This window comes from Lepisosteus oculatus, chromosome 8, assembly GCF_040954835.1.
Source record: "Lepisosteus oculatus isolate fLepOcu1 chromosome 8, fLepOcu1.hap2, whole genome shotgun sequence".
In the NCBI taxonomy this organism is placed as follows: domain Eukaryota; kingdom Metazoa; phylum Chordata; class Actinopteri; order Semionotiformes; family Lepisosteidae; genus Lepisosteus; species Lepisosteus oculatus.
The window spans coordinates 5,401,207-5,415,658 of record NC_090703.1 but is presented as its reverse complement, the minus strand read 5'-3'; the positions used below and the strand labels follow the sequence as shown (position 1 = coordinate 5,415,658).

Below are 14,452 nucleotides of genomic sequence, written 5' to 3'. Positions count from 1 at the left end.
TTTTTGTATTGAAGTTAAATCCGTCCAAGTCTACCGGCAACTACCTGACACTAAATAATTCAGCATATGCTGTACACCCACACATCGCTTCAAATAAGGAGAGAGTCGCATTCTGGTTGGCATATTGCTTGGCTTTCGATTTGCATGTTAGTCTTAATTTTTTTTTCCCCCCCGTTGTATTTTATTTTATTCAACGGATGTCAGTGATCAGGCCGGGGTTTTTTTTACCGAATTTAAACGTGCTGTAAACGCGTGAGCGCGCAATATTCCAGCACACCGGGCCGTGCCCGCGCAGCGCGCACCCGGGGCCGAGCAGCGCCGAATGGAAAAGTTACGAGGAAAGAGAGAGAGAGAGCCAGGGAGCGAGCGAACAGGATCCACTCGCCGCCATTACGGAGAAGAGTTGGAGGGGAGGGAGTGGGTCTCGGATTACACGTACCACCAATAATAAGAAAATAAACTAAAAAACTAAACTTCCTGCGTGTGGAGGAATCTCCTTTGAGGCTTCCCTGCGAGACGAAGAAAGGAAAAGCTCCTTTTTTTTAAAAAAAAAGGTGGGGGGGGGAGGCGACTGAAAGGAAGAGTAAATTCTTACATTTTTTTTTTAAAAAAAGAGAGAAGACAGGAATGCTACCGCTTTTTTGTGGTGTCGGGAGCTGGGAGCGACCATGTTAGGTAGGGGAATGTAGTCGGGAGTGACTTTCGCACTCAACGGAGCGGGCGATCCGCGGCTGGCCCCGGCCGGTCGGGGCGGCGGGGAGGGGGGTGTCGTGTAGTCGGTGCAGGTGGAGGTTTTCGGGTGCCGGCTGGGCTCCTCCGCCTCACGTCCCTGCCCCGGGACCGCGTATTGTTACCCAGCGGATCCACTCCGGGGGTTAAGGAGGTGGTTGTGTCCGGGCAGGTGAACGAGCAGGCCCTGCCTGTTTCGGCACCCGATTTATTTATTTATTTGTGTGTGTGTGTGTGTTTCCTGCCCCCCACTCGGCGTTACACTTCGGGGTGTCTTCACTGAGGTGTCACGACGCGGCCCCACTCCGGAGACCTGTCGCCGGTGCGCGGCCGCGGATCGTCAAGGTAACCGCATTCCTCCGGCTCGTGCTGGTCCCGGGCGGCACAGCCCGGCAGCGGGCAGCCCTCCCGGTCCATCACGGCCGCCGTGGGCCCGCGGTTGTAAAGGCGACATCTGGGGGGGTCATCCATCAGAAGCGGCCGGTATCGGTGGTGGGGGCGGGGGGTCTCCGCGACATGTCAGGACCGAGCAGGCGACGGCGTACAACTGGACCGGCGTAAAACGGTACCATCAGCCTGGTTCTTGGTCACGTTTGTGGGGTTTGTTAAAACACACACACACACACAACCCCAACAACACGGCGATGTCTTCCCGGGTTGCAGCGCAATCACACACGCCAGGGTTTGACCAGCAGTCTCCAGCCCTGTCCTCGCTGGCGGTGCGGGCTGTCGATTCCCGACGTCCTGCATTGTTTACAGTCCCAGTGGATATGGGCGCACGGACCTAGACTCCGTGTTTCTTTTTTTTTTTAAGTTTAGATTTTATTCATTTGGGGGGGAGGGACGGAAAAGTCCGGCGGGAGGTCGCCGGTGAGACTGTAACGCGTTTCGCAAATGGCACCGGGCGCCTGGACTCGGAGTGAGCTGTCTGGGAATGCCTTTTGTGCGGGTTGAGCTCAGCCACAGCTGGGCTTGTGTTTGCTGGAAGCACGGCTACGTTATGGCCGTGCTACAGATACCCGCACGCCTTTGTAGGCTTCAGCCTTGGGAACTTCTTAGCCGGCCCTGGTGGTCTGGAAGTTGGAGGAGTGAAAGCACCAGAAGCCTATACGTTTCATGCGGTCGTGTGGGGAAGCGGTTATAGGAGCCAGATAACCATGTTTGCCCAAACATGTCTGAGCGCCGTACATGCTGCGCTGGCTGTAATTTGCCAGAAAACCGTGACGAGCATTTCCTGAGGGATTCCCAGAAGGTTGCACAATCGTTGAGAAGGAACGAAAAAGAGAGGAGCTGCTATCTTTAGAAAAAGACATGTCATTTTTTTCGTCATTCATTTTTTTTTAGTTGGGAGCCATGCTGTAAGTAGCAGTCTGAAGACGAAACAAATAGGAATACAACGAGTGTCTAGAGGCTTAACTCGGTAGTGGTTGCTAAACACGAACCAGCAGATGGGAAACTTTATGTAACCAGTCTCCGTAGCACCGTTTTTGTAACCATACGTTATCCCGAAGAACCAGTACGCCTTGGTCTTGTGGCTGAATGATTATGTGCCTCGTTTATGTGAGTTGTGGTTGGGCTTGCTCTTAGCCCCATATGCTCCGATTCTCGTTTGTCTCGCCTGCTCTGCTTTTGGTCTCGGGGGCTGTCCAGTCCTGGTTCTGGGGGGTCCAGTCCGTGTCCTCAGGTTTCTCTGTCTCTTTAAACGAGCAGCACCTGAAGAGATGGGAGGAGCTGTGAAATTTGTCCACTGGAAAAAAAAAAAACTGCCGACATGGTAGCCCTCCAGGACAGGGGTTGGACAGCCCTGCGCTAGGTGGTTCAGGAAAGTGACCGAGTCTATTGTGGAGTGAGCTGAAGGCTCTTCTGTTAAATAGGTGCTTGGAGTGTACAAGGAAGCCACAACCCTGTTCCCTTTCATCTGGAACAATGAAATGAAGTGAATTATCTACCCGTGTATCTGTTAGTTTTTGGTGTATAATATTGGTGGGTTGTCTGCAGTGCCTTTAGCAGCGGTGCTGCTGCAGTGTGGTTTGCACGTAAAATATTACCACACAGACCTGGCTCATTGGGTTTGCACTTTCATTTGCTTTAAAAAAAGAGATTTTTCCGCTTTACAGTCACTGTCAATGTGCAGGTAGCAGAAGTAGTTTGCTGATCTGCATGGTGATACCTGTGGAGGTCTGTGCGTCGGGTTGAAACGTGTTGGCCGTCATGTCTGACAGCTCGTGTCTTACCGCGTCATGCTGGCACGTACGTGTAGACAAAGGACATGAGGAGAAGCTTTTTGTTTGTTTCAGTGCTCAACACGAGTGTAGTGGAAGCGCTCATGACCATTTCTCCCTGTCGAAATTAAAGCTCAGGCCTATAGGTTCTGTCCCACACAGTGTTGCTTTGTTTCATGTTAGTGTTTCTGTGTTGTAAAGGAATGAGCTTGAAGCGTTGGATTCAGTCAACAGATTAGGTATTTTTGTAAATGTACAAATGTCATCACGTTTACATCCCCATATAGGGCATTTAGTGTTGAGTAACATCTTGTGTGAGACTGTTCACTGTTTCTGAGTCATAGTTGGACAAGTTTCTATGTAAATAAACTGGGCAGAGCACTGTTAATTTTGCTAGAGGGAAATCATATATTGCTTACAGGAGGAGTATGTCAAACGGCGCAATGAGTATGAAGGGTTTTTTTTCAGTGCAATATGACACAGGCTGTTAAATGGGATGCAGTTTGGTATTCTTGTTTACATGCCAAATACTTCATTAGATCAGGAAATGTCACATTTTTGTGAGTAAGAATACAACCAATTTGGGAGTTCCTAGAAGTTATTTTATCAGGAGCATTTCAGTAAAGAGGCGTGGTTATGGAGGCATTTTTGTATTCAAAGTAATTTTTTTTTTTTCAGATTTTAGGTAGCAAAGTAGAGCCTCTTAGCTATTGTAAAAAGGGCCTCAGCATTTTCTTTTTCCTAAAATGTCAAAAAAAAGTGTAGAAGTTAGCTGGATGTGTGGGTAACATATAACAGATGTTTCCTCTACATAACTATTTACTGCCTGCTTTTAAAGTGTTTGTTGGCGATGAAAGCTTTTCTCGAAGCTAAATGAGATAACTAATCAGTTTCCAATTATTGCAACTGCATTGTGAATGAGATTATTTGGTTGCCTCATGAGGTCAGCTAGATTTCTTTTGTGCAGATTACAACAATAAGGTTGTTTTCTAACAGCTAAGGATAGAGTAGTTAATTAGTGTACTCCACGTTTAAGTTTAATCACTTGTGCTCCATTTCAAGCCACCTCAGCTGTAAAATATTCTTGAGTGGGATTCATATTTACTGTCCTGTGCGTCTGTTAAGTATTTAATTTGACCGTGGAATTTATTTCTTCATGGTGTAATTGAAAAGGATTTGAAATCCTTCCTTTGCTGCCCTTTATTAGCTTTTGCACCATTCCAGCATTCCCTTGGGCAGTTCACGTCTAACTCATAACATATTTCATTTGCTTAAGGTATACGTCTCCGAAGGTTAATTATTGAGTAGAATGCTAAAAAAGAACGCAGTCTGGCAACAAACTCTGGATGAGCAGATGATGAATATTGAACACTGAATACTATTTGCAGTGTTTCTTGCTTGCTCTAGATTTCATGACTGAGTGCATTAATCCACAACTTTATCTGATTTTCTTTCGCACTCTGTCTCCAGTCTCACAGACTTTCCTTGCTGGGCAGTGTTGGTTTCAGAGTGGGCAAACCCACTGCACTTTCACGGCCTTTTGGTTTTTTGATTTAATCAGCCTGTCAAAACACTACAGCCCTTCAAACTGTTTTCTTTTCCCTTCAATGGGAGCTAGGCAGTGGTTCATTTGTGATTTTTAGATGTTTTAAAAAATACATTGTGTGGGCATGTTTATGCAAGAACATCTGAATCTATTGCTTAAGGTTGCTTCAGTAAACACTACCCTTGAACTCTGTGAACAGGTAACTTCCATGTAAAGATGAGTTGGCCTGACATAACTGCTGAGGGGTTATAAGTGCCTTATGTTGTTATAGCTTCTCCTGGGATCATACTTTAATAACTCTGTAATTGAGCAGCTGACAGTAGTTAGCGAAGATGGCAAAGGAAATATTAAAAAGATGTATCCCGAATCCTCTGAGGCCCCTATAGCCAGCTATGCTTTCAGTCGTTTGTGTATTTAATGCTTCTAAGAGCTGCTTTGGTAAAAACACAACAACAACAACAACAACAACCTAAAAGAGGATTTATTATTATGACAACTATTTTAATCATCTGATGTTAACCAACACTGAATTTGTAGTCGTGAGTCATGCATTGAGTGCAAACCTGGCATTTACACCTTCCCGAAGTGTCTCAGCACTAAAATTAAGTAATGCCAATAAAACAAGATTGTTGTTCTTGCGTACAAGCTCATCAGAGAGGACGTCTGTGAGCTGCACTGTTCTCACATTTGCCATTCCAGCTCTTAATTTTCCATCTGGTAGCAAGGTGGACAGCTATATAGGGGGCCAGGCATCATTCTGCACATATCTGTGTCATGTATAACTTGTTTGATTTTTTTTCAGTTTTTCATTTTTTTAATTATATTTCTTCCCTTCTGGAGTATTTTTCCTTTTAAAATAAATCTGGAAATTGCTAAGATCGTAAGGGTTTAAGCACGAGAGGAGGTCATTCTGCCCATCTAGCCCATTTGGAAGTTAGTAGTAATTGATTCACAGATCTCATCCAGCTGTTATTTGAAGGCAGCCACTGGATTCGACAGCATGGCTGGATAGTTTGCTCCAGATTCCCACAGCTCATAGCAAAAGTGCTAGTCTGGTGGGATGACATACCAATATATTTGTGTCACTACTGTATGTATTACACAGAAAAGTCTTATAATCTGGGGAGTTCTGTGCTTTTTCAATATTAGCTCTGGATCATCATTTTTATAACCTGTGTCTTATTTTTGTTTGCAAGAATATAATTATTTAGTGAGTTTTTCACAGTAGGCAAGGGCAAATGGTAGTTCTCGTTCATACCTATGTTTTTTTGGCCTCTTTGTTTTCCTTTCTGATTCAATATGATCTTGGGAGGAATTCTTTCATTATCAACCTGATCGTTTCAAATCAAGTTTGAAATGTCAAATGTGCTTAATCCAGACTCGAGTATTTCTTTCTAATCGGAAAGTTTAAAAGTATTCTGCATTGCACATAAGACTCATGATATGATTTCATTTCATTTATGATCCATCACTGTGTGTGGAAAAAAAACAGAATGTGTGGGATTCTGCAAGTGGCTTACAAATACTACCACACATGGAGCAGTGCTGTGGGATTTTAAAACTCCTCTGAGTTTCTGATTGTGTTATATGGTGCTGTGAGAATGAGTAAGATGATGACACGCAGGTTAAAAAACAACTATACCTTTTTTTAAAACCTGTAAAATTTAAAAAAAATTAAAATAGCAACCCTGGAGTCTGGGACTTAAAAGCAGGTCAGACCTCCTTGTAGAGCTCCTTGTCATTACAGTATGTGCAGTGTGGCTTCTTATATGCGTTGCATGATGCTAGCTTGAGTGGCTTTCTAAAGGAAACGTAAAAATGATGTCTGGATATAAAGATCTGGATAGGAGGTAATCTGCCGTCGCATCATCCAGGTGGGGCTGCACACTGGTGGTGGTGGAGGGGATCCCCATTACCTGTAAAGCGCTTTGAGTGGAGTGTCCAGAAAAGCGCTATATAAGTGTAAACTATTATTATTATTAGTGTGTTGCTTGCAAGGGTAGAGTTGGAGAGTACTAGGATACAGATCTTCATTAGCTGTTGTCAAACAGTTCTTTTTGATCTTCTGCATTCTGTATGTTTTTAAGTGAACTTAGACCTTGTAATTGGAATTTCTTCAACGAGCATAACTCAGTTTTCTGAATGTTTTTTGATCATTTAAAGGTGTTACAATATTTGTAACTCAGTGTGCTGTCACTCCATCTGTCAGTACATTTAGGAAAATTCGTACTCTGTGATTGTGCTGTCATACAAACAAGGGTTTTATGTTTTGTTACACTTGGTTTGAATGGACTGTAGTCTGTTGGTTCTGTAGGTTCATCCTGTGAATACTAAGAATGCAGTAAGTCATACTCGCATATTCACATATTGTGACCCCAGCACTGTGATCTCCCACTGTGAAACGATTTTAACCTTATCCAAAAATTTGTAGCCTAATTTGAAACCGTAACCATTACTGTAACTTGTTAATAGAAGTGAAGTGCATTTGAGATGATTACAGACCCACTCGGCGCAGCAAAAGATTGAAACCCACCATTAATTATCTGGTTACTCAGAGAATAACACAATGGATGTGAAGGCAAACCAGCTTGACAGTTAACAAAACAGGGAAAATGTTGTGAAGGTCTTTTTGCGATGCACTTTCTAGAGGGGGAAAATGTCTAGGTGTCAAATATTTGCTGAGCCAGGCTCTTGTAATGCATTCAGTTCTTTTACTGCTTGTCCAAAATAGAAAGTACAGAATGTCTTTAAATGTTTTTTTTTTCATTCCCATGAAAAAACGCCTGCTCACCCCGTGGACAAAGAGGGCTTTCATTTAGGTCCCTTCTCTCAGGGTAATTAGTACGTATTCTAACACCTGCCTACACTTAGGATCCAAGCCATCTTTTATCACAGTTAATAACAGTCATCATGCAACATCATTTCCAGTGTTATTTTTTCAACTATATTTGAATGAATAACGTGGCATTACATTTTATTGTTAGTTACTGTAAGGGACAAGGCAAAACAAATTAGCAGGAGACCAGTCCTTTTTTTACATTGGGATTAGTATTTTTAAAATATTTTGTAGGAGTTGCCAGATCCGGTCTGGTTAAGATGTTATTGATGGATGAATTTATCATCTTTTATCATAAATAAGCTAATTATCGTTTTGTGAAATGAGCAAAAGCTGTTTCAACATCTTATTCCCTTTCTGGAGATAATGATCCAGGGAAGTGTGGCAGCATATAATATATAAAATAATTTGTGTATAATACTTTTTCTTCATAATGAAGAAATTATTTTTATTTGTTTGCGTTTTGCGGCCGATTGTGCTGTTTTTCTGATGTTTAGGAAGGTAGAATATGGTAGCTTGCTTAATATTTGTCTAAACTTTATCCATACAGTTTAACAGATTATTTTTGGCGCACACCATTTTTTTTTGATAACCTAAGCAATGGATATGTATAATTTAGCAGCTCTTTAAGAAAGGAGACTGGTATTACAGTACCTGCTATAAATGTGACTAGAAATCAAAATTTCAGAAATGTGGAATTTGGAACAACCATCCTCTCCTGTACCCTAAAATTGTTTATTTCTTTTCACCCGGTGTTCTCTAAACATCCTGGAAGACTCCTGTTTAGCCTTTTTAAACAGTATCTTGCTGAGAAAACCTTATGACATGAACAGAGTGAAGTGGCAGACTGTTTGGATGGCTTTTTTTACATGAATGTTTTTGTTGTTGCAGGAAGCTGATTAAGAGGAGTAGCAGCAGCTGGGGGCCGGTGAAAGCACTGAGGAGAGAGGAGCCCTCCCTAGAAGTGATGGGTCTACAGCATCAGTAACCATGGAAGAATGGATGAAGAATGATCATCACGCTTGAGTACTTTGGTGAACATAAAAAGAGGATGACAGGAGGGATATAATGGCAAAAAACAAGGAACCTCGCCCCCCAACATATGCTGTGAGTGTAGTTGGCCTGTCTGGGACTGAGAAGGAGAAGGGCAACTGTGGAGTTGGGAAGTCCTGTTTGTGCAATAGGTATGTGCGTCCTAAGGCTGATGATTACTTCCCAGAGCATACCTCTGTGTTGAGCACAATAGACTTTGGAGGGCGCGTGGTGAACAATGATCACTTCCTGTACTGGGGTGAGGTGTTGCACAGAGGTGATGATGGGCTGGAGTACAAAATCCAGGTCATTGAGCAGACGGAGTTTATCGACGACCAGACCTTCCTGCCTCACCGGAGCACAAACCTGCAGCCGTACCCAAAGCGGGCCGCGGCGGCGAAGCTGCAGTCCGCGGAGAAGCTGATGTACATCTGTACTGACCAGCTGGGCTTGGAGCAAGATTTCGACCAGAAGCAGATGCCGGATGGAAGGCTAAACTTAGATGGGTTTGTCTTATGCATAGACGTGAGCAAAGGGTGCAATAGAAAATTCGATGACCAGATGAAATTTATTAATAGCTTATACTCGCAGATATTGAAATCAAAAAAGCCCATTGTAATTGCAGCAACGAAATGTGATGAATGTGTGGAACAGTACTTGAGGGACATCCAGGCGTTTGCTTCAAACAAGAAGAATATTCTTGTGGTGGAAACGTCAGCTCGGTCCTGTGTCAACGTTGAGTTGTGCTTCCATGCTCTGACTCAGTTGATGGATAAAACACGTGGCAAACCCAAAACCATTCCCTATCTGGATGCGTATAAGACTCAGAGACAGCTAGTTGCTACAGCAACAGACAAGTTTGAAAAGCTGATTGTGCAAACGGTAAAAGATTACCACACGAGCTGGAAAGCTATCAGTAATAAATTAAAGAACCACCCTGATTATGAAGAGTACATAAACTTGGAAGGTACCAAGAAGGCTAGAAACACATTCTCTAAGCACATAGAACAGCTGAAGCAGGAACATATCAAAAAAAGAAGGGAGGAGTATTTTTCAAGCTTACCCAAAATTCTTAATAATCTACTCAGTAACCTGGAGGAGATTGAGAAATTGAACTGGGCAGAAGCTCAGAACCTGCTGAAAAGCAGATCTGAATTTCAGTTCTGGTTTATTGTGTTAGATCATACCCCCTGGGATGAGACTGATCACATTGACAAAGTCAATGACAGGAGAATTCCCTTTGATCTGCTTCGAACACCAGAAGGAGAGAAAATTTATCAGAACCACGTACAGCATTTAATTTCTGAAAAAAAACGGGTGGAGATGAAGGAGAAGTTTAAGAAGACCCTTGAACGGGTGCATTTTATCAGCCCAGGACAGCCCTGGGAAGAGGTTATGTGTTTTGTCATGGAAGATGAAGCTTACAAGTATATCAGCGAAGCTGATCGCAGAGATGTTTACAATCGGCACCAGCGGGAGATAGTGGAAAAAGCCAAAGAGGAATTTCAGGAAATGCTTTTTGAGCATGCGGAGCTGTTTTATGACCTGGATCTAAATGCAACCCCTAGCTGTGATAAAATGAGTGAAATACACTCTGTCCTCAATGAAGAGCCTAGGTATAGAGCTCTGCAGAAACTTGCTCCAGACAGACAATCTCTTCTGCTGAAGCACATTGGCTTTGTCTATCATCCTACTAAGGAGACCTGTCTTAGTGGCCAAAGCTGTGTGGACATTAAAGTGGAGCAGATTCTTGCGAACAGGCTTGTTCAGCTGGACCACGGGCGGCCCAGTCTGTACCATAACAGTGCCAATATTGATAAAGTAAACTTGTACCTCTTGGGGAGAGATGGGCTAGCACAAGAGCTGGCAAATGAAATTCGTGCTCAGTCTACAGATGATGAATACACTCTGGATGGGAAGATCTATGAGCTTGAGCTAAAGCCCATTGATGTAAACTCAGCTTTGCTTCTGAGCCATTTCTTGACCCCTGCCTTTAAACCTCATGGTTATTTCTGTGTCTTTAATTCCATAGAGTCACTTAATTTCATTGGCGATTGCATTGGGAGAATAAGGGCTGAGGCTAGTCAAATTAGGAAAGACAGACATATACAGCCTTTGCCATTTATTTTGATATTAGCAAACCAGAGAGACAGTGTTTGCAAAAACCTGCCTATCTTGAGACATCAGGGCCAACAGCTTTCTAATAAGTTGCAGTGTACTTTTGTAGACATACCTTCTGGTTCATTTCCACGAAAATTTAATGAGTCCCAAATAAAGCAGGCTCTGAGGGGAGTACTTGAGGCACTAAAGCACAACTTTGATGTTATGAGCCCTCTGCCTTCTATTAAAGACTTATCAGAGACTGACTTGCGAATTGTTATGTGTGCCATGTGTGGAGATCCGTTTAGTGTGGACCTTATTCTCTCGCCTTTTTTGGATTCACATTGCTGTAGTGCTGCCCAGCCTGGTCAAAGCAACACTCTGGTTCTTGATAAGATCATAGGAGACAGTCGAAGGCGGATCCAAATTACTGTACTTTCCTATCACTCCTCTATTGGGATTAGGAAGGATGAGTTAGTCCACGGCTACATACTTGTGTATTCAGCAAAGCGCAAATCCTCTATGGCCATGCTTCGGGCATTCCTGGCAGAAGTTCAGGATGTTATTCCTGTCCAAATGGTGGCCATCACTGACAGCCAGGCGGACTTCTTTGAAAATGAGGCCATCAAGGAGCTGATGACTGAGGGCGAGCACATAGCCACAGAAATCGTAGCCAAGTTTACCGCTCTATACTCTCTGTCCCAGTACCACCGCCAAACCGAGGTTTTCACACCCTTTTTCAGCGAGGTCCTTGAAAAGAAGAACAGCATCGAGGGGATGTTCATATACGACACTACCAGAGATTCCACCAACACCAGCGAAGACGTGTTTCTGCAGTCCCCCCACGGGAATTCACCGGCTTGCAACTACTACCCTGACTCAGACGACGACACTGAAGCACCACCTCCATACAGCCCCATAAGAGATGACGTGCTGCTGCTCCCAACTCCCAGCGAGCGCACATCCAAAAACAGGATGGACCTGGAAGGAAACGAGTACCCCATCCACAGCACCCCCGTCAACACCCATGACCACGAGCACAACCACAAAGTGCCTCCGCCTGTCAGACCAAAACCAATTGGACCCAAAACGAACGTCAGGAAACTTGATCCCAACCTCCTGAAGACCATCGAGGCTGGCATGAAGAGCACGAAGAAGCAGATGCGGGTTCCTCTTGCGCACGCAGAGGATGTGGAAGCTCAGGATAACTATGCAGAACCTGCGGATACGCTCCTCAAATCCAAAGGGTTCAGCGATGACATCTATGCCATCCCAGATGACAGTCAAAACCGAATTGTCAAGATGCGGAACTCTTTCGGGGTCCTTCATGGGACTCATGCCGATGAAGAGAATGGGTTTGATCGGTTGTCGAAGGGCGGGAGAAGGCCTTCCAAGTACAAGCATAGGTCTAGTATTCTCTTCAACAAGATGAAAGCTTACCACCGGAGGGCTCACTCGGATGCCAGTGATGACGAGTCTGGTGTGGCACTGCAGCAGAAGAAGAAGAAAGGCAGGGGCCATCGTGGCAGTGAGGAGGACCCCCTGCTCTCTCCTGTAGACCCCTGGAAGGGAGGTATTGATAACCCTGCCATTACATCTGATCCTGAGCAAGATGACAAGAAGCCCAGAAAGCCCAGGAAACCAAAGCCTGATAAAAGCAAAAGGGTGAGATCATTTTTGATAATTCCTCTGCATTTTATAATGCCGAGCTTCACTTAAACTTTTAATGGAGAGCTAAACGTCTAAATAAAAGGTTTCCTAGTACTTTGCAAAATTTGTGATTAAAAGAAAACCCTATGAATATTAACTGTTCATCTGGAAATATTTGCTCTCCGATTTTAAACAGCCTTATAATGTCTATAGACATTTTTATTGCAAACTGTGTGGTTTTGCAGACCTATGGGTTCCTAAGACCCAAGTCCCATGAGATGTATTTTTAAGAGCCTTGGTTTAACAGACTTATCAATGTGACAATATTTATTTTGATTTATAGCTATACATCTGCTTCAGTCTAATTCTGCCCTGCTTTTATGACCCTGCATTTAGTTTTCAATGGGCACGTTTGCCCTTCAGGGCAGTGTTTCTGCAGTGAAGTGCATTGCCCTGAACAGTGGTTATGACATTTCAGCATACTGTATGGCCTTTCCATCACTATTATAGCAGTGTGAAGAACGCCAATATGCGATTATTTCTTCAAGCAAAATAGTAATATTTCTAGTTGTTGTTCCACAGTGATCAAATGAAAAGAAGTGGCACTGGTAAGTAAAAATTAATGGGTCCTTGTATTGGAATGCTAAGTCAATAAGTGAAGCCTTGAAAAGAACAAGACATAATCTGAGTAAGATAGGTAATAGCCAGAAGTTGTGATTCAGGCTATTTCCAATGAATCCTTATGCTGTAATTTTGCAACAACTGCAGATGATTAGGGAATGTGGCTGTAGATTTGTAAGTGCCACTAGAATGTGGAGAGGGTGTATCAGTGTTGAGATCAACATGTAATTTCTGTTTATCTGCTACCTAGAGGCATGTCTTAACAGTTTCTTACTGTAGAGCGTCAGCTTCAATCCAGACATGTACTCTTTATCATTCTTAGATTCTGACAAACTTAAAGCATGCAGTAAATTTAGGCATGCTTTTCTGCATTATATTTTGATAGCTTTCAATAGGTTGCTCTGAGATGCAGTACTCCATGGACTTACTATAAAAATAGTTAAAAGGTTCCTTTGTAAATAATGTATATGGTAATTGAATGCCATTAATGAAAAGGAAACACCTGAGAGGTTGTAGTTTTCTATTTTCAGGATTTAAAAGCCATACAGAAGTCTATCCAAGTTAGTATTTTTTATCAGTGGAGCATTTATCTGCTGATAAGTCCTCCACAGTTCCTGCTTGAAATGCATCGTTAAATTGTTAAACCCTGTGTGTTTTACCTTGCATTATTTCGTTTCTCTCTAGTATATTCAAAGCCATCTCCCATGACGATAAACATTAATGCTTGCAGTAATTTGAAAATGATCTAATCTCAGGCTTGCAAGTTTCTTAACTTGAGTTGACTGTTTAGTTGGGAATCTGGCAAGTCATTGCCCACAGATTGTTCACATGGCTGCCACTGGCAGTGCAAGTCATTTGTTTAAAACAGTGGTTCTCAAACTTTTTGGACCAAGTACCACCCCTAATCCAACCAAAGCATCCAAGTACCACCTACAAGTCATCTTCTCATAGGAACCCCAGAAATTCTCAATGACCAACATGAGCGCGCGTGCACACACTCACACATACAATTATAATAATAAACTTTATTTGATATAGCGCCTTTAAAGGTGGCTTCTCAAAGTGTTTTACAGAAAAAAAAACATTAACAACAACTAATAAAAAAGAACCATTTCAGTGAGAGGGGTGAGCCTGTTTATTTGATCACCTTGTTTTTTTGTGTTGCTTTTTTGGGTGGGTGGTTATGACATGAGAAAATGAATGTATTTGAGACCTTGGAATGTCTTGTTCATAAATTTTGAAGAGGGGATGTGAATCTCAGAGGAATCTGTCCACTTTAGCAAAAAAAGACCACTGGTCTGATTGATCTTTTTTTTTTTCGCTTTATTCAGCAAGTTACGTGTGTCTTGTGATGTTTTTTTTTTTCCCTGGAGATTCCTAGTCACATTGCTCTGTATCAGTGTAGCATCAGGAAAATGAAAGCAAGTCGTGAAATTTAAGTACACTTGCAACACATCCTCTCCCTGTGTTGATCAATCTGAATCATTATTCAGATTGTTCTATTACTGCTGGGCTGTCTGTAATCCTATAGAAAAACCAGTCCTGCTGCGAACAGAGAGATCACCCTTTTTCAAAAAGCAGATGTGCCACATGTTAACTAAATGGCATACTCTCCTGTGAATAACACTTGACCCTTTGTTCAGGAGCCAACGTGTCTGCAGCTGTTTCATTTCACTGTTTGATATCCAGTGCATTTGGCCTTACAAAGAAGGTAGA

General features: G+C 43.0%; 1 protein-coding gene across 4 annotated transcripts in view; it reads left to right on the top strand.

The window, feature by feature from the left end:
• The first annotated feature begins 340 nt into the window (after positions 1–340).
• Positions 341–14,452, top strand: part of arhgap5 (Rho GTPase activating protein 5) — a 46,663-nt gene continuing 32,551 nt past the window's right edge. Inside the window, exons 1-2 of one of the 4 annotated variants that reach the window (XM_069193039.1) lie at positions 341–675; positions 8,225–12,130. In XM_069193039.1, the coding sequence (XP_069049140.1) occupies positions 8,402–12,130 (3,729 nt within the window). In that variant the 5' untranslated portion in view covers positions 341–675; positions 8,225–8,401. Of the gene's footprint in view, positions 676–714; positions 1,075–1,121; positions 1,295–6,500; positions 7,332–8,224; positions 12,131–14,452 lie in introns of those variants that run through there. The other 3 variants (XM_069193040.1, XM_069193041.1, XM_069193042.1) reach the window with 3 other exon arrangements.